The sequence below is a fragment of the Labeo rohita genome, chromosome 11 (assembly GCF_022985175.1).
Source record: "Labeo rohita strain BAU-BD-2019 chromosome 11, IGBB_LRoh.1.0, whole genome shotgun sequence".
Classification (NCBI taxonomy): Eukaryota; Metazoa; Chordata; class Actinopteri; order Cypriniformes; family Cyprinidae; genus Labeo; species Labeo rohita.
Genome location: NC_066879.1, coordinates 26,042,195 through 26,066,003, shown reverse-complemented (window position 1 = coordinate 26,066,003; position 23,809 = coordinate 26,042,195). Strand labels below are relative to the sequence as shown.

The 23,809-nt window shown below is 36.8% G+C and overlaps 1 protein-coding gene across 3 annotated transcripts in view; it reads right to left on the bottom strand.

Moving 5' to 3' along the window:
* Positions 1-838: 838 nt before the first annotated feature.
* Positions 839-23,809, bottom strand: part of dvl1b (dishevelled segment polarity protein 1b) — a 62,631-nt gene continuing 39,660 nt past the window's right edge. The window contains exons 4-16 of one of the 3 annotated variants that reach the window (XM_051123021.1): positions 21,939-21,995; positions 17,755-17,867; positions 12,217-12,355; positions 11,999-12,092; positions 11,743-11,812; positions 11,522-11,661; positions 10,609-10,685; positions 10,460-10,527; positions 10,304-10,381; positions 10,082-10,216; positions 8,289-8,456; positions 7,326-7,544; positions 839-3,360 (exon numbers count right to left, since the gene is read on the bottom strand). In XM_051123021.1, coding sequence (XP_050978978.1) covers positions 2,861-3,360; positions 7,326-7,544; positions 8,289-8,456; positions 10,082-10,216; positions 10,304-10,381; positions 10,460-10,527; positions 10,609-10,685; positions 11,522-11,661; positions 11,743-11,812; positions 11,999-12,092; positions 12,217-12,355; positions 17,755-17,867; positions 21,939-21,995 — 1,858 coding nt within the window. In that variant the 3' untranslated portion in view covers positions 839-2,860. Of the gene's footprint in view, positions 3,361-7,325; positions 7,545-8,288; positions 8,457-10,081; positions 10,217-10,303; positions 10,528-10,608; positions 10,686-11,521; positions 11,662-11,742; positions 11,813-11,998; positions 12,093-12,216; positions 12,356-17,754; positions 17,868-21,938; positions 21,996-23,809 lie in introns of all 3 variants that reach the window. The other 2 variants (XM_051123020.1, XM_051123022.1) reach the window with 2 other exon arrangements.

Here is a 23,809-nt window from a genome sequence, read left to right as displayed (position 1 = left end):
ATCTCCGCCACCTGCCCAGTCAGCTTGTAATGCACAAGCTAGCTGCTTTAGCAGTAATCATGTGCACAAAATGAAACTACAATATAAAGATTGTTTTAAATAGCATTTTAAGAGGAACAAACACAAAAATGAAAATACTTGACTGTTGCTGGATCTTAAAGATGATCAGTAGCCTAGTCCATTGATAGCTTTGGAAAGGACTAACAGCTCCTGACCAGCAGAGGGCAGCATTGTCTGATTGTCTTTACCGTTTGCTAATAGCATGGATTAAAAATGTGGCTGCTGGTGTGCTATTTTATTGCTAAAATGGTTAATAATAGTCTAAAAAGCTGTGCTGACCCCAATTTGTAATATAAACCTTGTTTGACCACACTTTTTTTTTGTTAATGTGTTGTTTTGTTTTGTTAATGGTGACAGAAATAAAAAATAAAATACTTTTTTCCCTTTTTTGTTGCCATACTTTTGGATTTACACTACTGTTTAATTGTTTGAGGTCAGTAAGATTTTTAAGGATACATAATTAAACTATGGAAGCCAGTTTCTAACAATTAAATAAAAATAAAATAAATGCATTTGTGAATTTTTGTTGCAATTGCAAGTTTATATCTATATCTAAGATATATCTAAGATATAAACTTGCAATTGCGAGTTATAAAGTCAAAATTGTAAGATTTAAACCCGCAGTTCTTTTCTCAGAATTGTGTGATTTCTTTTTGAGAAAGTCAGGATTATGAGATATAAACTCTGAATTTTGAGAAAAAGTCAATTCAAAAAAAGATTTTATCTTACAATTCTGACTATTTCTTGCAATTTTGAGTTTATATCATGCAATTCTGAGTTTATCTTGCAGTTCTGAGTTTATTTAGCAGTTTTATCTCAGAAATGTGAGATATAAACTCAGAATTCTGAGTTCTCGGAATTGCGAGTTTATCTTAATTCTGAGAAAAAACAATTTAGACTTTTCTTGCAATTCCAAAATTGCATCTTTGTTCTGACTTTATTTCTTGTAATTGCGTGTTTATATCCCACTATTCTGACATTATAAACTTGCAATTCTGAGGAAAAAATTGCGATTCTGAATTCTGACTTTTTTTCTCGCAATTCTAAGGTTTATCTCGCAAATCTGCCTTTTTTTTCTCAGAATTATGAGATATAAACTTTCAGTTGCGAGTTATAAGGTCAGTAATTGCGAGATTCAAATTGGTAATACTTTACTAAAAGGTCAGAATTGCGAGATATAAACTTTGGATTAAAAAAAAAATGCAAAACTTGTAATTGTGCATTATAAAGTCAGAATGTAAACTCGCAGTTCTGACTTTTTTTCTCATAATTGTGATATGTACTTGCAGTTGCGAGTGATAAAGTCAGTATTGCGAGATTTGAACAATACTTTCTAAGAAAGAAAGTCAGAATTGGGAATCAGAATAAGTCAGAATCTTTGTCTGTCTTTTTTTCTTGCAATTCTGAGTTTATCTCGCAGTTTAGACTTTTTTATCTCAGAATTGTGAGATATGAACTCAGAATTCTGACTTTTTTTTTCTTGGAATTGTGAGTTTATTGCAATCCTGAGAAAGTCACAATTCTGAATTCTAACTTTTTTTTTCACAATTCCAAGATTTTAGCTTACAATTCTGACTTTATTTCTCGCAATTGTGAGTTTATATCACGCAATTCTGAGAAAAAGTCGCAATTCTGAGTTTATCTTGCAGTTCAGACCTTTTTTCTCAGAATTGTGAGAAATAAACTCAGAATTCTGACTTTTTTCTTGGAATTGCAAGTTTATCTCAATTCTGAGAAAAAAATCAGAATTGCGTAATTTAAACCAACAATTCTGAGAAAAGGTTGCAGTTTTTACCTTACAATTCAATTTTTCAATTTACAACTACAATTCATTTCTCACAACTGTGAGTTTATATCACGCAATTCTGAGAAAAAGACGCAATTCTGAATTCTGACTTTTTCTCACAATTCTGAGTTTATCTCGCAGTTCTGACTTTTTATCTCAGAACTGTAAGATATAAACTCTGTAAGATATTTTCTTGGAATTGTGATTTTATCTTGATTCTGAAAAAAATCTCAGAATTGTGTGATTTAAACCAACAGTTCTGAGATAAAGTCGCAATTACGCAATTCCGAGAGTTTCTTACAATTCTGATTTTATTTCTTGCAAAAATTTATATCATGCAATTATGAGAAAAAAGTCAGAATTGTGAGATGTAAACACAATTGTGAGGGAAAAAAAAGTCAGAATTTTCAGATAAAAACTCGCAATGACCTTTTTTATTTTTTATTGAGTGGTAGAAATGGGCTTCCATATTAAACAGTTCGACAGTAAAAAATGTTGCAAAAGATTTCTACCTTGTTTTTATTTATATTTAATGGTAATATTCATCAAAGAATCCCACTGGCGAAAAATACCAGTTTCCACAAAAATATTAAGCAGCACAACTGTTTTCAGCATTCAGCAGCTTCTTGAGCAGTAAATCACCGTATTAGAATGATTTCTGAAGGGTCATGTGACACTGAAGACTAGAGTCTAGAGAGACTGCTGAAAATTCAGCTTTGCCACCACAGAAATAAATTATATTTTAAAATATATTAAAACAGAAAAAGTTATTTTAATTCGTAATAATATTTTACAATATTACTTCTTTCTTTACCGACACCAAACTTTTGAACAGTAGTGTATGCAGGTATTTGCCCTCTGCGCAACACATGATTAACACATGATTAACACATCTGATCCTTCCACAGAAACTACAGCACAGCCACATTTGCTGTTGGTAAAAGTTGAGCGTGTATTCATGGCACTCATCTTGTGGGATTCCATTGTACTGCTATTTATTATTTGTTCATGAGATTACATTATATCCACAAAAAACTCACAAGGGTTGCCCATGGCATGCTGGAAGGACTGGCGACTGGCGGTGAGTTCGGGTGGTATGGCCCCTATTTCCCTCACTGGAGGGGCCCCTGGGGGCCCACTGCTGATAGCCCCCTTAGGGGTCAATCTGGCCAGGCTGTAGGGAGGAGGCAGGCCTGGGGGTCCGTAAGAGGAGGCGTGGCTCCGTTCGCTGAGTGCGCAAGAGGTGTGACCATACTTTGAAAAAGGAGCGTGGCTGTAGGAGAAGGACGTGCGGCTGTGTTGGGACGGGACGCGGGAATGAGTGTGGCTGCGAGATGACAGCGCATGGCTACGGTGACTCAACTGGCTGGCTGAACGCTCAACCCGCCTCCCACCTGCTCGGTTGCCTGAATCCGATTCGCTGCCGCCGCTGCCTGCTGATTTGCGGTCCTTGTCTCTCGGCACAGGCCGCTGGCTCCTCCCAACGCTAGGGTTGGAACTACTGCTTCGACTTCCTGTAAAATAAACACAAGTTTACATGATTATTTGGAGAGGAATACAAAAAGTATTTTTGTAGCTTCATAAAATTAAGATTGAACCACTGATGTCACATGGACTATTTTAACAATGTCTTTACTACATTTCTGGGCCTTGAACTTGTCAGTTGCGTTTGCTGTCTATGCAGGGTCAGAAAGCTGTCGGATTTCATCAAAAACATCTTAATTTGTGTTCTGAAGATTAACAAATGTCTTACGGGTTTAGACATGAGGGTGAGTAATTAATGACAGAATTTCATTTTTGAATGAACTATCCCTTTAATATCAAATTACACTGTTTGTAACAATTTCAATACTGTGATGATCTTTAATCGTAACAAATCAGCGTGTGAGTTTGCTTTTAATGAGCTCTCCATCCCTCTCTAACTCTATAAAGACAAACGTTTCTTGCTCTTCATTCCGTCATGTCACGATCCAAGAGAATTATTAAAATCTGATGAAGAATGATGGCAATTAATGAGCTGATGACATACATCTATCAGATGTGCAATTAAAACTGGATGACATGAGACTGGAGTCAAATGGCAATGCAAATGAGATCATGAAGTGCTTCATCCTAAATTTAAAACACTGTCAAACTTCAAAAGCCACATCATTTCACTCTTACATAACAGGCAAGGCGAAGCTTTACATACACATATGGAATCTACATTGATATTGTCATGTGCATTCCTAGACTAGTGTGTATGCATTTAAGTTTTTCCACAACACGACATGCTGAGAAATACACAGACGAGAGGTGAGGCAGCAGGACAAATTCAGCAACAGAAATACCCCAGTCATGGAGGGAGACATGACTGTCAGAGAGAGAAAGAGAGAGGGGGAGAGAGAGGGAGGATGGGATGCTGCCTTACCGGACACCCCAGGGTTGGGACTACCTCCTCCATCAGTCTGCCATTGCACAGCAGAAACGAACAGGAAACAACACAGTTAAGCCGCCTGTCTATCTTAACACCAGAAGCTCTATGAAGTACAAATCATCCTCACAGCCAAAGAGCATTACTGGGATCTGCTCAGTAAAAATAAAATCTTATATGTGCTCATATAAGATATTTATTTACATGTTGTGATGATATGTTAGAATTTACAGTAATATAGCGTTATCTAGGGTGGTCAGAAAGCCAACATTTCAGTAGTCGATACTTCACAAGATTAGATACTAAATTTAGTACCAGTGAAAATGTGTATGCTATTTAACATAGTGCTTGATTTAATAATTTAACTTTGATTTAAATCAAATAATTGTTTAAGTAATTAGCCAGTAATAAAGATCAAAAATAAATTCTGAGAGGTCATGTCAGTATTGTTGTTTGAGTAATGTAACTATCTCATACAAGGATATTTAATACTGAATGGAATCGGTGTATTGAGTATACTTTTGACAACCCATGTGATTTCTATTGAAAATCTACACTACAGTTCAAACGTTTGGGGTCAGTAATTTCTTTAGAGAAACTGACACTGTTATTCATCAAGGATACATTAAATTTGTCAAAATGACGCTTATAATAGACATTTATAATATCACAAAAGATTTTCATTTCAAATGCTGTTCTTTCAAAACTTTCTATTCATCAAAGAAACCTTAAAAAATGTATCAGTTTCAACAACAAAAAAATTTTCAACACTAATAATCAGAAATGTTTTTGAAAACTCAGCTTTGCTATCACAGGAATAAATGACAATTTAAAGGGATAGTTCACCCAAAGAAGAAAATTCTGTCATTAATTATTCACCCCCATGTCGTTCCAACTTGTAAGACCTTTGTTCATCTTAAGATATTTTTGATGAAATCCGAGAGCTATCTGACCCTGCATAGACAGCAACTGTACTAAAACACCCAGAAAGGTAGTGAGCAGATCATCAAAATAATCCATGTGACATCAGTGGTTCAACCTTAAAGGAGAAGTTCACTTCCAGAACAAAAATTTACAAATAATGTGCTCACCCCTTGTCATCCAAGATGTTCACATCTTCTTTCTTCAGTTGTAAAGAAATAATGTTTCTTGAGGAAAACATTTCAGGAGTGTTCCCCATATAGTCTATGGTGCCCAAGTTTGAACTTCCAAAATGCAGTTTAAATGCAGCTTCAAAGGGCTCTAAATGCTCCCAGGCGAAGAAGAAAGGTCTTATCTAGCAAAATGAATGGTTGTTTTCTAAAAAAATGTACAATTTATATTCTTTTTAACCTGAAATGCTCGTCTTGTCTAGCTCTGCGATGCGGATGTGTACTCTGTGTAATCCGGGTCACCACAGTTAGGGTATGTCGAAAAACTCCTCTTTTTCTCCTCCAACTTCAAAATTGTCCTACATCACTGCAGAAGTACTGACCCAGTGTTCACGCAAGTGTAAAGTGAACGCGCAAATAAGGTTCTTTACAAAAGAAGATAAAAGGGCGATTTAGGATGATTTTGAAGTTGGAGGACAAAAAGAGATGGGAGTTTTTTGACAAACCCTATTAGACCTATTATTACTGACCCGGATTAGAGAGAGTATGCATGCGCATAGCAGAGCTAGACAAGATGAGCATTTGAGGTTAAAAAGTATATAAATTGTAAATTCTTTTAGAAAATAACCGATTGTTTTGCTAGAAAAGATCCTTCTTCCTTTCAAGCCCTTTGAAGCTGCCTTTAAACCGCATTTTGGAAGTTTAAACTCGCAGGCACCATTGAAGTCCACTATATGGAGAACATTCCTGAAATGTTTTCCTCAAGAAACATAATTTCTTTACGACTGAAGAAAGAAAGACGTGAACGTCTTGGATGACAAGGGGGTGAGTAAATCTTTGTTCTGAAAGTAAACTTCTCCTTCAATTTACGATGTGCTTACTACATTTCTGGGCCTTGAAAATGGTAGTTGTGTTGCTGTCTCTGCAGGGTCAGAAAGCTCTCTGATTTCTTTAAAAACATTTTAATTTGTGTTCCAAAGATAAACTAATGTCTTACGAGTTTGGAACAACATGAGGGTGAGTAAGTAATGACAGAATTTTCATTTTTGGGTGAACTATCCCTTTTAAATATATTCAAACAGAAAACTGTTCTTTTAAATTGTAATACGATTTCACAATATTAGTTTTTAACGTGTTTTTGATAAATGCACCCTTGGTGAGCATAAGAGGCTTCTATCAAAAACTTACCGACCTCAAGCTTTTGAACGGTAGTGCATATATACTACATAAAATCCATGTACTTGAAATATTTAAGATGTTTTCTCACACAGCCAAACATCTGCCCTAGTTTTACTTTGTTTGACTGCCTATCCATATGCTTCAAACCTCACAACACCTAAGCCTTCACTCAAGAGATGGCAGATCATTCCAACTGATTTCTACTCATAAACACATACACATCAGGCTGCTGAGTTTCCTTCCTGACATCTTCACTGAGCTAGTGCATGGCATGTGTGAAATGAGCAACAGGTTATGCAGTAATGTGAAGCAGACGGATTGAGACAGATGTGTTTGTGCAATGCATCAGCGATAAAGGCAAAAAACACTAAAGAATGAGATGAATGCAAGCACTGCAGGCGAAATCATGAAAAGAGCTGAAATCAATTGTTAAAATGTGGCCAAAAATGAAGACAATAAACTGAGAGATGCCTGAAAGGTTACAACCTTCAGAGAGCCCACAAAATACTACAGCTGGGATTTGAAGACAATTTCATGAAACAACCCTTGTGCGGGGATAGCAGTATATTAGTAATATAAGTCATGCATGAAATTCATATTAGGGATGTGCAAAGCTATATATTTTCATAACTCCTGCATTCAAAAACAGCTGGATATTTCTTACATTTACAACACCCTGAAATTATAAGATATTATTATTTCAGTTTTGAACCAGGCAGAGATTTATTTTGGAAGTTCGTGCTGTGATTCAGTTAATCTGATTGTCTTAAGTTATGGACGACCTTTCCCTACTCACCCTCACTATGATGACTTCCTGCGCTGCCACTGTGGAAACTGTGGCAGGGGTCGGAATATCCTGGAGGGAACCCAGAGGGCGCTGTGGAGAAGGGTGGGTAGGGGAAGGGCTGGCCGCCCATGGGCCATGGGTTAGTGGACGGAGGGGGGAGAGGCGCCAATGTGTCCTGCTCTGATCCAGCACCACTCGACCCCTCATTCAAGTTTAGTGTAGCCATATCTAAGAAGAAGGAAGGAAAGAGGTTAAATGTACCATTTTAATGCATCAGTACAAAACGTAAATGAATAGCTCACCCAAAAATTAAAATTGGCTGAAAATTTACTCTCTGTCAAACCATCCAAGATGCAGATGAGTTTGTTTCTTCATCAGAAGAGATTTGGAGAACTTTAGCGAAACATCACTAGCTCACCAATGGATCCTCTGTAGTGAATGGGTGCCGTTAGAATCAGAGTCTGATAAAAACATCACAATAATCCACGTAATCGACATGGCTCCAGTACATCAATTAACAACTTGTGTGATTAATTAACATCTTGTATACATTTTACCTTTAAACTGTGGCTTCTGGCCAAAACACCAGTCTATACCATAATAACATTTCCTCCAGCAATATTTTAGATAGAGGCTGGAGATAATGGTTCGAAGATGTCCTCATGATCAATTTGTTTATTACAAACACAGTTTTTCACTTCACAAAATGTTAATTCACTGATTGTTGTGTGGATTACTTGTGGATTATTGTGATGCTTTTATCCGCCGTTTGGACTCTCTTTCTGATGGTACCCATTCACTGCAGAGAATCCATTGGTGAGTAATTGATGTAATGTGAAATTTCTCCAAATCTTTTCTGATGAAGAAACAAACTCCTCTACATCTTGGATGGCCTTAGAATACATACATTTGATCTAATTTTCATTTTGGGGTGAACTATTCCTTTAAAGGAAATGTAGAGATGTGTTGTACTTTGGCAGAGATCTCCAAATGTGTAGTAACACTGTTCAGAGAAGGTGATCTTGTTGACAGTGTGTCTGAGATAGCCATGTTTCAGCAGGCTGCTGGCGTATTTTCTGGCATCCCGCCGGTCTTTGAATCCCTCGACCCGTGAGTACAGCCAGTCCACTACATCACCTCCTGTAACATGCGATGAGATGTGATTACAAGCATCTATATACCATTATCATAGTTATCATAAAAAAGACATGAAAAACATTTAACTAAATTACTGGGGGAAAAAAATTATGAAAAACTAATACCATTTCCATTAACTGAAAGAAAAATAAATAAATAAATTTAGCTGCAAGCAACGATTATGGGGGTTCAAGCGCTTTAAGACATTTAAGCACGTATTAAAAATGACATTACATATTATTTAGCAAGCCTGTAACCACCTAAATCAATAATTTAAAAAGCATTTTCGGCAAATCCTGATAATTTACAATAGAAATATGATGTTTTTTAATGATTATGACTGATAGTGCCAACTGTTGTCCGATCTGCCTATACCTTTGCATGCTTGTTTCGAATAACCTGCCGCATGCGCTCACCAGGTTTGGACAGGCCACCTTTTTTTTTTTTTAAAACGACTCCGTTATAGCTTCCCAAAAGGTAAATTTCAACATTTTTTTCGATAATTATTGACCTTGAGAGTTGTACTGCAGTGTTTTGTTTTTTCAGATAGAGCAAAAAACCCAGGACTAGTTTGCAAAAGTAGGTTTTTTACATTTTCTCGATCTTTTAACAAACGGTTTGATTGACAACAGTGGTTTTAGAGTTGTTCGGAATGAGGAGGTCTATCGTATGATATGAATACTGCACAATATACAATCGTTTACGCCCTATGAAAAAAAGGCGATATCACCCCCCAGTGGCAGATTTCTTTCAAATTTCTCACAGACCTTTAGGGCCATGAGGCAAACAGGCCCACTGAGTTTCATTCCGATCGACCTCCGTTAAGCTTGTCTACTATGTGCTGAAATTTCATCGGCCAATGGCGCCCATGTTTTTTGAGATAAACAAATGTCACTTTGGACCAAGGACATCTGTACCAATTTTCACAGCAATAGGACGAACAGGCATGTAGTTATGGCTGTTTTTATGTTTTTTCCCTCTTGTAGCTCAACAAAGTGGCCAAGCTCTGCAACTTGACCTCAGATTCAGCTCTTACATACGTGTTGTGAGTTCGGCGAAATTATCTCATTCCGCTCAAAAGTTATAGCCGTTTTAGTAAATGGGATGCTCCCTCTTTTAAACACTTTGGCGCCCCTTTCTAACAGAGGGTCGAAAGTTCGCAAAAGCAGGTTTTTCAAAAAATGGGAAATATCTGTAAATTTCACCAAAAAAAGCATGAGCCAAGGATTCCGACGACATAAGACACTTGAGCCTACAATGAACGGTTGAGGAGTTATGAGCGATTTTGTTCTTCTGATCTCCGTGGCACCCCTGTCAGGGTGACTGGGGCGAGCCTTGGTGACGTTGTAGATGGTCTGAGTACTACCATCCCTTTAAGTTTCAACCCTCTAAGTCTTAGAGGTTTAGGTTTAGAGTCTAAGGTTTGGCCTGCCTGATCAGTTTTATGTATAGATTGTTGATTCTTGGCCATTCTAACAATTACAATAGGGTTTCAGCGCTACACGCTTGAACCCCTAAAAATTAAACTTAAGAATATTTATAAAAACTACAACAATCTTATTCGGCGAACATCATTTTAGTAACATGAGTGCGAAGATCTCACAAATAGGAAGAAAAAGACAGCTTACCTATAACAGCATTAGCTATAGTAATCTTCAGCCACATTCTGTCCCTTATTTCTAGTCCTGAGTCTGGGAGCTGCATCACCTTTACAATAGTGGCCATGTCTGTCTTTCCCACTGTAAGAGGGAGGTCGTCAAACTCTGTGAAAGACAACAGGATGATTAGCATCATGCTTTGCAAAAAAGAAGATGCTGTGAATGTGACCTGTCAGATAGAATAGACTGTACCATTTTGTGGGTAAGATCCTGTAAGTGCAGTAGTGTGGGAAATCCATGCTGCCGGGTCAATAGGTCTAACTGGTTCAGCTTTGGAAAAGAAAAAAGCAGAACAAGTCAGAGCATGGTGTTTGCGTATCTGAAAGAAATGTGTCTGTGTATACTGACCTCTAGGTATTGTAAAGTAACTGCGAGGCGAAGGGTCCCAGCATTTGGCAACAGTGAGACTGATGGGGCTAGAGAAAACAAGTATAATAGTTACTCAATTATATCTTACGTTGTAAATATTCAGACGTCTTTTTCCTGGTCAGTCTTACCCATTCTTTGAGACAATCTCTCTGAGGATCCTGACTGCATCATCATTGCTCATGTTTTCAAAATTCACATCATTTACCTGCAAGTCAAAATGTAGCATAAAGATGTTATCCGAGGCAATATTTTGAATATTCACAATTATTCAGTATTAACCTAGTTTAAGTATAAACCTTGTAGAAACTCAGATCCTTTGGCACTGTTTTTAATTAACAAACAAGACATCTGGGACCTTCTAAGGTCCTGTAAATAAACACAGCAAAAATGAACTGATCTAATACTCATACCTTAAGGTAATGTTCCTAATATCAGTGTGCTACACTGCGCCATGCCAATATGAAGACGCTCTGATCCATAACTATTAATGTAATCCGCTGCTCAACAGGGATCAGCAGCTGCTGGAGGCATTTAAAGGCTGTATCTACATCTACAGACGATCACTAAACCCAGAGGCCAAATTTCATCCCTAAAAACTAATGTAAATACCAGCTGTATGTCCCTGCAGTGTGTAATCGCTTTAATACACCACAGTATCTTCCACTGGCAGAGCCATTCTACTGCATTACACTAATCTGCTTTTCAAACAAGGAGTAAAAACTGAGCTATTAGTTGTTTTTACAGAGATTAGTCCACATAAAATTAGCATCTTGTCTCACCCTCATGTTGTTCAAAAGAAAATATTTTGAAGAACATATGAATATTCATCACTGTATGGTCAATTTGTAACTGTAACTGATATATTCTTTTATGTTCCATAGAAGACAGTAACGTCTTACAGGTTTGGAACAGCATGAGAGTCAGTAAATGATGACAGAATTTTCATTTTTGGGTATTTGTGGTCTCCCCAAATGAGAGGGAAAACTTTGCTAAGGCACAGTCTTAGCGGTTTTGCTAATACAGTATTTAATAACAAACTACCTGCAGCAGCATGTCGCCTGGCTCTATCCTCCCATCTGCTGCCACCGCTCCTCCCTTCATAATAGAGCCGATGTAGATGCCACCATCTCCTCTATCGTTACTTTGGCCCACTATACTGATGCCGAGAAAGTTATATTTCTCTGTGCAAATGAAAGAAAACTTGGAGGTGATGAATTTGTGACGTACTGTATGTGCACATGTACAAGGCGAACTAAACTTACCCATATTAAGGGTAACAGTGATGATGTTGAGGCTCATGGTTGAATCTGTGATACTGCTAAAGGAAGATGACTGTGGAAACAAAACCAGGAGATATGTGAGCTAAACTAGCTAAACTTCTACTGTCCCTTACAGACAGCTAGTTATACTATAGCTCACAACCTAAACCGAAAACAGAAATCTGGTTACATTTTCTAATACAATAACTTTATTTACTTCAATTTCATATTGTTTTTACAAATAAGCACATGCTCTAACCCTGTCGATTTTAGCCACTTTGTGTCGCCGGCGCCTGCGCTTGTGTCTCTTCATTAACTGAAAAGAAGAGCTTTGCTCTGTGGAACTACTCAGCCTGAAAGACAGAGGAGAGAAAAACAGATTGATTACTGAACATATAATTATGCACCAAGAGCCAAGACTAAATAATCAGTTGCTAGCACACAGGAAAAATTATATGTTAATAAATCACTTCAAACCTGCTAGCATCCTCATCCTCCTCGCTGTCAATGAAGGAGCTTGACTCCAACTCACTGCTCATCATAGAGCCGCTGTCACAGGCCATGGCTGTGTCCCTCACCACCCGCTCGGCTTTGGAGTGACCATTCACACGTGGGACTGATAACAACAATCATGCATACAGTGAGGCTTGTGAAGGCCTCAGAGCATCAAAATATCAAAAAAGAGGTCTAAATATGTGGATATATTCATGGCTTGATCAAACCTTGAGTGACAAAGACGACTTTAAAAGAAGAAAACATACACGCTTGTGGGTGTGGCTCTGCCTTGGGGTGGCATCTGATTGGCTGGAAGGCTCTAGTTAGGCGGTGGCATCCCAGTAAGCCGGGCTTTGTACATTCCCTCTGGTGGAACCCGAAACACTCCAGGAGGGTTGGGTGGCCAGTGTTTCTTTCAGCGGGGTGATATCGCTCTCTCATACTGTCTATGATATGCTCACTCACATGCCAGTCTTTTGCTTTTGACTTGATTAATTTGCAGTCGCTAGTAAACTGGGTAAAGTTTGGTAACAAAAGAAAGGCAGAAGAAAGGAAGAGATGTGGGGAAATGCACAACAAAAGAGTAATGGAGAACAAAATATACTTAAAAAATCATTTATTAGGGGTTCAAGCATGTAGCGCTTTTGTAAACCTACTATAATTGTTAGGATCAGCGATCTCCACATAAAACTGATCGAGCAGACCAAACCGTAAGTCATAGAGACTTGAAACTTAGAGGGATGGTAGTACTCACACTGTCTACAACGGCACCAAGGCTCACCCCAATTGGCCTGATGGGGGCGCTGCAGAGATCAAAAGCACGAAATCGCTGTAACTCCTAAACCGTTTGTCACAGTCTCAACTGTCTTATGTCGCTGGAATTTTTGGGTATTTTTAATACTAGTCCTACTAGGTTTTTCCATCGATCAGAACCAAACCAGTGCAGGAAGATTCTCTGGAGAGTGGATAAAAATTTTTTTGAACTTTTGACCCTCCGATGCAAAAGGATGCAAAAATGTTCGAAAGGGGCAGAGCTGCTTTTACTAAAATGGCTATAACTTTTGAACAGAATGAGATATCTTGGCCAAACTCTTGCAACACGTTTGTAAGAACTGAATCTGAGGTCTCATGAAAAAAGTCGCAAAGCTTGGCCACTTGGTGGCGCTATAAGAGGAAAAAAACATAAAAACAGCCATAACTATGCAACCATTTGAAAAATGGTACACACGGTCATGCTCCAAAGTGTCACAAGTGGCTATAAGGACATCTGCGCATCTCAAAAAACATGGAACTTTGAGCACCTATTAGACAAGCTTAACAGAGGCTGATCAGAATGAAACTTGGTGAGCCTGTTTGCCTCATGGCCCCCTAATGTCTGTGTATCACTGGGGGCAATATCGCAAATTATTGTACATTGCGTAGTTTTTCCACACATATGTATGATATGCGCATCATACAATAGACCTCCTCATTCCAAACAACTTTGCTGTCAATCAAACCAAATGTGACCCTGGACCACAACACCAGTCTTAAGTCGCTGGGGTTTATTTGTAGCAATAGCCAAAAATATTTGTATGGGTCAAAATTGTAGATTTTTCTTTTATGCCAAAAATCATTAGGAAATTAAGTAAAGATCATGTTCCATGAAGATATTTTGTAATTTTCCTACTGTAAATATATCAAAACTTATTTTTGATTAGTAATATGCTTTGCAAAGAACTTAATTTGGAAAACTTTAAAGGGGATTTTCTCAATATTTTGATTTTTTTGCACCCTCAGATTCCACATACTGAAATAGCTGCATCTCGGCCAAATATTGTTCTATCCTAACAAACCATACATCAACGGAAAGCTTATTTATTCAGCTTTCAGATGATGTATAAAGCTCAATTTTGAAAATTTGACACTTATGACTGGTTTTGTGGTCCAAGGTCACAAATGATAAAATGAATCAAATGATTGAGAAGATCTAAAAAAAAAAAAACATTTGGGAAGTTATAACAGGGTTGTTTAGAAAAGGGGCCTGTCCAAATATACCCAAAAGCCGACAAAGCCTAAACGAAAACTCAAAACTCTTGAAACCTGGTGAGCATTTGCGAAAGGTGACTCTAAACAAGCATGCAAAGTTTTAGGGAGATCAGACCACAGCTAGCGCTGTAGCAGTCATAAATATTAAAAACATCATATTTCTATGGTCAACTACCAGGATTTGTCAAAAATGTTTGTTTTTTTTCTGATTTAGGTGGTTACAGGCTTGCTAAATCATATGTAATGTCTTTTTCATATGTGCTTAAATGTTTTAAATAACTTGAACCCTGGTAATCACTGCTTGCATCTATATTATTTGTATTTATTTAGGATAGAGAGCAAAGTAATTACAAAATATGGTGATATAGCTTGATGTATCTCGACACAGCAAACTAGGCAATCCATTACAGAGCCATGTTTGACTTCCAGCAATGAAATGAAAACAAAGTACACAATAAATCACCACTGTTCATGTAAGCAGCCTATTTAGCCTAAAGATATAGCACATGTTTAGAGGAATAATATAACAACACATCACTGTGTGAAGGTATTTTAGGTTACAATCATCTGAAAATTAATTCTTCACATGGTAGTTAAAACTGTAGATCGTTTCCACTTAATTACATTTTTTCTAGTCATACAAAATGTAACGTTACTCTTAAAACAATCAAATGGGGTGAAAAACTAAAAATGTAATTAATATTTTCCTAAAACTGTGTTTTAAAATACTGTACAAAACACTGATTAAGAAAAATCACTTTATCATATATATCCGTTATTCTGTAGGTACGATCTCTTTGCCTTAGTCTACTCGTTTTACTTGCTCTATCCATAATATACGCCAATTACGAATGTCTTCCTATTAAATTCATGATTTTTAAACACTACAGAACATATGAATTGAAAACCGAATTCTGTGTATTTTAAATAAAACGTGTAAATTAAGTCGCCTTACCTCAGAAAGCGCTAACAACAGAAGAGCTGCTTTCCACCGATTCAAACAAATAAACTACTACTACACAGACCGAATTCCCGCGGGAGCGCGCTTTATGAATTTATTACCCGCCCCTTCTGTTCGCGCTCTCGTCCAGGCGCGCACTGCCATTCATCAATTGCAGCACTAGGCGCGCGACCATTTCGACTTTGCCTCCGCTGCTCGAGCATAAGACCAAAGCCAAAGTCATGTGCAATTATAATTTACGAGCAACTTATGACCGCGACGAGATAATGGAGCGTGTTCACAAACCCCCCGAGAGATGAGAAGAGAGTCTGGACAGAAAGTGTCTGAAACATGCTTTTGAATGAATGAATGTTACGCCTTACGTTCTCCAAATACACATCTCCACATTTCAAGTTTTATTTTATTTAACAACAAATACTGTAATATTTAATCAATCAAGCAATAAATAAATATTATGCCCACTTTTATTTATTTATTTTATTTTAATTTTTTTGTTATTTGGATATCTTGTTACATAAGTAGGTTGTTCTATGGAAATGTACATTGTGCTTGAAAAACACTTCAGGGTTGCAATTTCTTTGTTTTAAAATGAAAAAATATGTTATTTGAAACATATTTCTTGAGCTATCAATGTGGCAATATATATATATATATATATATATATACTTTTTTTTTCTTTTTTTTATTTAATTTTTTTTGTTGTTGTTGAATGAATTTCATTTTGTTGAAATGAATTATTTTGAATTCCAAGCACCACAAAACTGCTCATCCCCACAGCCATGTACAGAGGGAAAGTGCTTTATTTTAATTATTTTAATTAATTTAAATACAATATATATAACTATCAAATATATGATGTAAATTGCACAAAAAACAAAACAAAATGCTGCATAAATATTATAAAATATATAATGAAAGTAGTCGTCCCCTGGAATTGTGTCACTGGTGTGTTACCGTTTAACAAAAATTGTTTATTTTGAAATAAAAATCACACTGATGACATCACTTGACTTCCTTCTTCCTATTTCCTGAAAATCCATGAAGAAAGGCCCATGATAAGTCCACTGTCTCTTTTCAGTTTTCAATATTCTCATTTATCTCATAATTTCATCTCAAGCTTTTAGTTGAAGTCACTTTTATGACCTGCCTTATTGTTAGGGAATTGTAAAAAAAATAAATAAATAAAAAAACAGAATACAAATGGATTAAACTACTTAATTTAGTGAGTATACCATGACTGACAAAGTGGTTTGATACCTTGCAACAGTCATTTTGTAAAATGCATTATTCATGAAAATTGCCACTGGTGTTTTTGTCACTGGCTGGTGTTACTTTTCTTATGGTTAAATAAATGCACAAAAAAGATTTTTTAAAAAAGTAATTAAGCTGTCATTTATGTGTACTCATAAAGTCAAAAGGTAATCTAATAATGTGGTCTAAGTTTAAATGTTAGAAAAATAAATACATTTTAAGACATCTTGCCATACCAAAAGTATATTTTTGTGTTGTGTTTACAATTGGGAAAAAATGAATGGTAAATAAATACATTCATACATACACATCCCTGCTTTGCATTTTGTTGGAAAAGAGGCATAGCACAAAATACAGTCTATAGTCCCGGAATCCCTAGCTTCTTGCCTGGCTATTCCCAGAGGAAGAGTACATCGTGTATACCTAATATTTGTTTCTCCTTTCTGTCCTATTAATTGTGAGCTCAGTGTTGCACTGTCACCGCTGACACCGTCTCCAGACTGGCCGCCTAATTAAGTCACACTGATTAATGATCAGCAGGAACTAATGGGCCAACAGAGAGCCTCGCGCTCCGCCACAAACACACAGATAAATTACTGTGAGAGGTCTGGGTGTGTTTGTGTGTGAGAAAGCATTTGTTTTGCTAGGGTGAGGACTGTGTTGAATGGATGACAGGAAGGGCGTGTGGTTCTACTCTGTTAACGCCTGTTGTTGTAAATAATATTAACATTTTTGCTATTGTACCATGTTCCTTATTTGTGCATTTATTTATTGTACCAACAATCAATGAACGGAAAATCAAATACAAAACAAAGAAACACGAGAAACAAAGTGTACAATGAGAGTGTCTGTTAAACGTCATTTAGATTGATTTCTGTTATATTAATGTGAGAACATACTTAAAAGATGAAGTTGTTTCATTCGTCATTGAAAGTAATTAAGGATAAACTAAGACTTTCCTCCGAGATGATAAATGAGCTTAATACTAATAAGCCAGTGCATACACAAAAGATGAATACACCAATGTTTACAAAACACAGACAAACAGAAATGACTTTTTGACCTTGGTTTGAAAAGACAAATGTATAGCACACTAATGAGGTAAATAAGAGGGCGTAAAAACATTTGCCATTCTCATGGTAGGATCAAGCCATGATTATATCAAGTTTGTTTAAGAATGTAAAATGTTTGTGGTAAAAATAAAGTGCCATGTGCAAAAGGGATTTGGTCACCTATGCTAAAATGACAGAATTTAGGCATATTTCTGGAGCTACACTCACATTCATCTCTCCTCCGTCTGGTCCTTTCTCGCTCCCGCTCTCGACGGTGGCGGAGAACGGACTCGCTTCCAGTTTCTGTGTCCAGCCCGTCTCTGCTGTTCACTGCATTAGCACTGCAGCAAGCATACAAACAAACACATGCAGCACGACATTAGACACACTGCAACAACTGTATTATCAGATATATACCGCTCATGTTTAAGCAATGGAATGCAGACTATTTTAGCTTGTGAGAAGGGCAGAAAGGGGACGAGAGTGAGCAAGAGAGAGATAGATTACTCAGTGAATAATGATGATGACACAGGGGGTGTTTCATCATGAAAGATTGGTTTCTGAATTACACCCCTGGGGCAGGCAACTACATCTATATGTGTTTTCAGCAGAAACCTGAGCGAGGTGAGAAATTTATTCCACCTTCACTAAGAAACAATACTAACCTCTCGACCATGCCAGTCTTAATATAGTACAGTTGCCCTATAAAGGACCTGTATATAGGTCATGACCCCTGAATGTGATAACCTTTCGATTTTTTTTTTTTTTTTTGTTAATCATATAACAAAAAGTGAAAATGTTCCTTCCAAAGTGAAAGCCAGAATACTTAAATGCACAGGCTAAAGAGGATGCATACATATGCAGATATCTATCTATCTATCTATCTATCTATCTATCTATCTATCTTTTGTGAAGTTTTGAGTTTCTGTTTAGGTTTTATAGGCTTTTGTGTATATTTGGACAGTCTCCTTTTCTAAACAACCCTGTTATAGCTTCCCAAAGGGTAAATTTAATTTTTTTTTTGATAATTATTGACCTAGAGCAGGGATAGGCAACGTTGGTCCTGGAGTGCCGATCTCCTGCAGAGTTTAGCTCCAACCCTGAAAAAAACCCTGACCTGCCTGAAGCTCTAGTAATGAAGACCTTGATTAGCTTGTTCAGGTGTGTTTGATTAGGGTTGGACCGAAACTCTGCAGGACAGTGGCACTCCATCACCGACGTTGCCTATGCCTGACCTAGGGAATCCAGAGAATTGTACTGCAGTGTTTTTTTTCCAGATTGAGTGAAAAACCTAGGACTAATTCACAAAAGTAGGTTTTTTACATCGCAATCAGGTTTGTCCTTTGATGCAAATGTGTGTAAAAAACAGCACAATATACAAACGTTTACTTCCCTTGAAAAATCCGATATACATTACATACACGTTTTGAGTTTAGCGAAGACATCTCGGAGATATCTCAGAGAATCTTTTTACACTGGTTTGGTTCCAATTAGGTGAAAAACATAGGACTACAAAAGTAGGTTTTTCAAAAAAAAAAAAAAAAAAAAAAAAAAAGCAAAATATCTGAAAATTAATCTGAGGCTTTGTGTTTTGTTCAATGTGAGGCAAGGATTCCAAAGACATGAGACACTTGAGCCTGTGGCGAACGGTTTAGGCAAGGTTGCCAGGTTTTCATAACAAAACCCGCCCAACTGCTGCTCAAAAGTAGCCCAAAAGAAGCCCAATTGCGGTTCGAGGGGGTCCCCTGGTAACAATCTTGTTCCATGGGGGTAAAATACACATTTTTTTGGCGGGGTTCCCCTGGTAAACTTAGCATTCCTGGTGCTCAATATTATTATTTATATTACATATATTTATTATGTATATTATTTATATACAAAATAAATATTATTTTGGGGTCGCTTCAACCCGCAGACATGAAAAACTACCCGTGGCAACAGTGTCAAAGTAGCCCAATTCCGCGGGAAAACCACAGACTTGGCAACACTGGGTTTAGGTGTTACGAGCGATTTCGTGCTTTTGATCACTGTAGCACCCCCATTAGGCCGACTGGGGTGAGCATTGGTGACGTTGTAGATGGTGTGAGTACTACCATCCCTCCAAGTTTCAAGTCTCTACGACGTATGGTTTGGTCTGCCCGATCAGTTTTACGTGGAGATCGCTGATCCTTGGCCATTCTAACAATTACAATTGGGTTTTAGTGCTATGTGCTTGAACCCCTAAAAACCTGAGAACTTCGTCTCCTCATTTTTTTTTATTAAAAAAGGATGAATTAAATTTGTTCAAAAATGTATTACGGCCTTTACAAAAGTATTAAACAGCATGACTGTTTTCAACACTGATACACTGAATGAATGCTAATACACTGAAAAATAGACAAATGGTTGCTGAAAATTCTGCTTTGCCATTACAGCAATAACTTTATAAATAACTATATAAATTAATAATAATGAGCAATGAAATGAAAATAGAAAACTGTAATTTTAAAAATGTTAATATTTTACATTATTGTTTTTACTGTATTTTTGAACAAATAAATGCAGTATTACTGAACGTAAATAACAAAAAATATTGACCCCAAACCTTTGAATGGTAGCATATTATGACATTATTATTCTAACCAAAAATGTGAGTTACAGTGCATTAATGCAACATGATACAAATGTGTAAGCAGTTAATCAGTCAATCACTGTAAGGAATTAAGAACATGCCATTACTGTTATGTAACCCATTGCCTTTGTGCTCTGCTCTGCATTTTAAAAATTAGCCACAAGAGGGCAGAAATATTACAGCAACACCACTAGTGATCTACATCAGCGCGTACATTCCCATCTGTATGGCTCACATACCACTTTATCAACACCAAACAAGCAACGGGTCCATTTTTACTATTGGATATCATATGGCATTACATAAGTGTTGCAAAAACCTTAATATTCTGCCACTAATATAACCCACACAAATTAACAACTTGTTTTGCTTTCTTGCCTTGTAAAAGGAACAGGCTGTGTGAATGTGCTGCAGTTAAAAACTGATAACTGCAAGTTACCTTACAATACAAAAAAAAAAAAAAAAAAAAAAAAGAAAAAAATGCAAATAGTAGAATACTGCATCATATGTAATTTTACTGTAAAATACTCTCATGACTTGAAAGTGAAAACTATGAACTACATGAACTACTGTATAAATAATGATAAAACAGCAGTTTAACAGGTTATTTTGTGCAAGTATCATACATTATATTAGTATCATACATTATAATGACTATACCAGTCCTGCCCATGAACATTTTGACTATTTCTGCTATTGTAATGAATTCAGAGCATCTTCTCTATTTATAGACATTAAAACACTATTATCACTGTTCAGTGGACCTATTCTATTCATATCCCTTTTAATCCGCACAGTACCGTACCCTTTTCGCACTTGCAAAATACATAACTTTTTTCAGTTCCAGTTAAATGCTAACTGTACTCTGCATAATGACAATTAAGTTTTATCTAAGCTAGTCTAGGTCATTTTCTTTAAAAAAAAAAAAAAAAAAAAATGCAAAAGATATCTCTCTGTCCTCCCCTCCCTGAACATTAGAATCTTGAATATTACCAATTTTATATTTGGTCATGAAGTTGCATAAGAGTGAAGCAAATTCCCAAAAGTCCGTTCTGGGGTGTTCTGCTATGGGCAGTTACACCACTCATTGTTTACCACAACTCCCTTCAACATTAGTGTCTCATGCTTTCTGGATGACTGAGCCCAGTGGGGGAGCGAGAGCCAAAGGGATCTGCTCTCTTTTTGCTGTTGATATTCCTACATCCACAATATAAACATACAAGCGTGTGAGACAGAGATTATTATGCAAATCAGGGATTCCCGAACAGGGGTAAAGAACCCCCGTGGTTGCATCAGCGGGTTTCAGGGGGTTCTTGGAAAGATTCTTTCTCAATTTCCTTTAAAACATAAATTACAAATGAAAAATGTATGAGCTGTAAATTCATCTGATAATTAATTGTGATTAATGTCATTGCATTGTCTTGTCTTGGCATATTATATTGTCACTGTCATTGTATTGTTTAATTTAACAAAACATTTGTTTTTATATATATATGTATAACACTACATGCAAAAACATGTTTTAGGTATTTTTTTCAGACTAGTGGCACAGACAGGTTTAAGTGTTTATTTTATTGCACTTCATCTACCTACATTTGTATATTTAAAAAGGTCACTGGATGCAAAACTCACTTTTACATGTTGTTTGAACATAAATGTGTTGGCAGTGTGTGTACACAACCACCCTATTATGAGAAAAATCCACCCAGTAGTATTTTTGTAATCTTTGTAAGAATTCTTCTCTTTTTCAAATCAAACCATTCTCAACTTCCACGACAGTTGATTGACATGACCGTCTTACCTTAGACCCGCCCTGATTGAGCTGTGAACAGTTCGACTCCGACCGCCACTGTTTCGACTCCGGTGCAGGGGAAGACAAGAATGTGTCAGATTGAGCGATTGAGGTGTTCTGTTGGATGTAATAATGATCATAGCAGTCATCATTTACTCCCGACATCTGAGCTGCTGAGGACGCAGAGGATTAGCGTTACTTTCGTTTTAGAAGAAAATGCACCTGCCATCTACCTAAATGCATCTACACTGTAAAAAATAAAAAACACAATTTGTTGAGTCAGCTTAAAATAATTTGTTACCCTGCTGCCTTAAAAGTTGACTAAACTGCTGCCTTAAGTTCAGTCAACTAAAATAAGTTTATTGAACTTGAAATGTTAAGTTGTACTAAGTAACAACTTAGATATTTGTGTTTGCTAAACTTAAGTAACCCAGCTGCCTTAAAAATTTAAGTTGATTCAACTCAAATATCTAAGTTGTCACTTAGTATAATTTAACATTTCAAGTTGAATAAAATTTTTTTTTTGAGTTGACTGAACTTAAAAATTTAAGGCAGCCAGGTTACAAATTATTTTAAGTTGACTCAACAAATTGTTTTTTACTGTGTATGTTCGCACTAATCATTCGTGATCCAGCTTCGCAAATCGCCTTTCTTAATAATGTGCTAGTTAGCAAATTTCACAGCTAAACGCGGCTAAATATGGCTAAAGTAAACAGACCAGCTCAGAAGAGGGGGGGCGGGGTGAGCAGAGCTCATTAGCATTTAAAGGAACATGCAACAGAATGGCTCGCTCTGAACAGGGCTGATTTTGACAAGGTAAAAAGGGTGTTTCTTACACTACCACTGAGAAATTTTAACCAAAGTATGTTATAGACTTCTCATTAAGACCCTAAAGAATCATATCAACTTGTGGAAAATGGGGATCCGATCACCCCTTTAAATTATGAAACTTGTAATACAAAAGTGTTTGCAATTCTTAATGTAATCAATCAACTGGCTAAGTATAGTGATATCAATTAGTTCATTTTTTAAAGGTTCATGAAACCCCAGACTACTATTTCTGGAATTTGAGCACAGGTGTTTGTGTTGCACATCATATATGACAATGTTAGCATCCATTAATTTTAATTGTTGGAGAAAACTGGTTAATTTTGAACTTTTTTGCTCTATTTTCATCTTCCGGGTTTAAAATCTACATTGTGCTGACGTCACACTTTGTGACGTGGCAATGGACTACAGTACATCGATGACGCGTCAATGTCTCATAATTATTCATGAGGCCATGTGTTCTTATCCTATGGGAAGACACTTCGTCTAATTATTCATGACAGCGCGTGTTGATTTGCTATGACAGACACTTCAGACTGTGAGATTGTATACAATAACTGAGAGAAACGTTAATGAATCGAAGGAGACTGTTTGTTTTTGTTTACTTTGTAAGTAGAGTTCGGCACAAACACGATTTATTCATAAGGTGAGTGTAATAGCGTTTTTTACAACTCCTTAACGCAACCTATCAAAAGGATTATAAATGCCACAAAAAAAACCTTAAAAGTTAATAGAGGTGCAACAGCACGTTTATATATATATATATGTTTTCGATGCAAAGTGCAAATGCCTGTGCATTTATTTGTGTTGTTAACTCAATGGGAGTGAAATGAAACTGTCTGAACCCGAAGTTGACTCTCTACCCTCTTCCCCCTCCGCTCCGCAGCACACCACGCCCACTTTTGCAGCATTTTTCAAAACCATGGTGAGAACTAACCAGTGCTGAAACAGGGGTTTCATGATCCTTTAAAGCAAAAAATGAAACACCAGATATCCTTTCTAAAAAAAAAAAAAAAAAAAAAAAAAATCAACCTTTTTCTGGTTTGATGTTG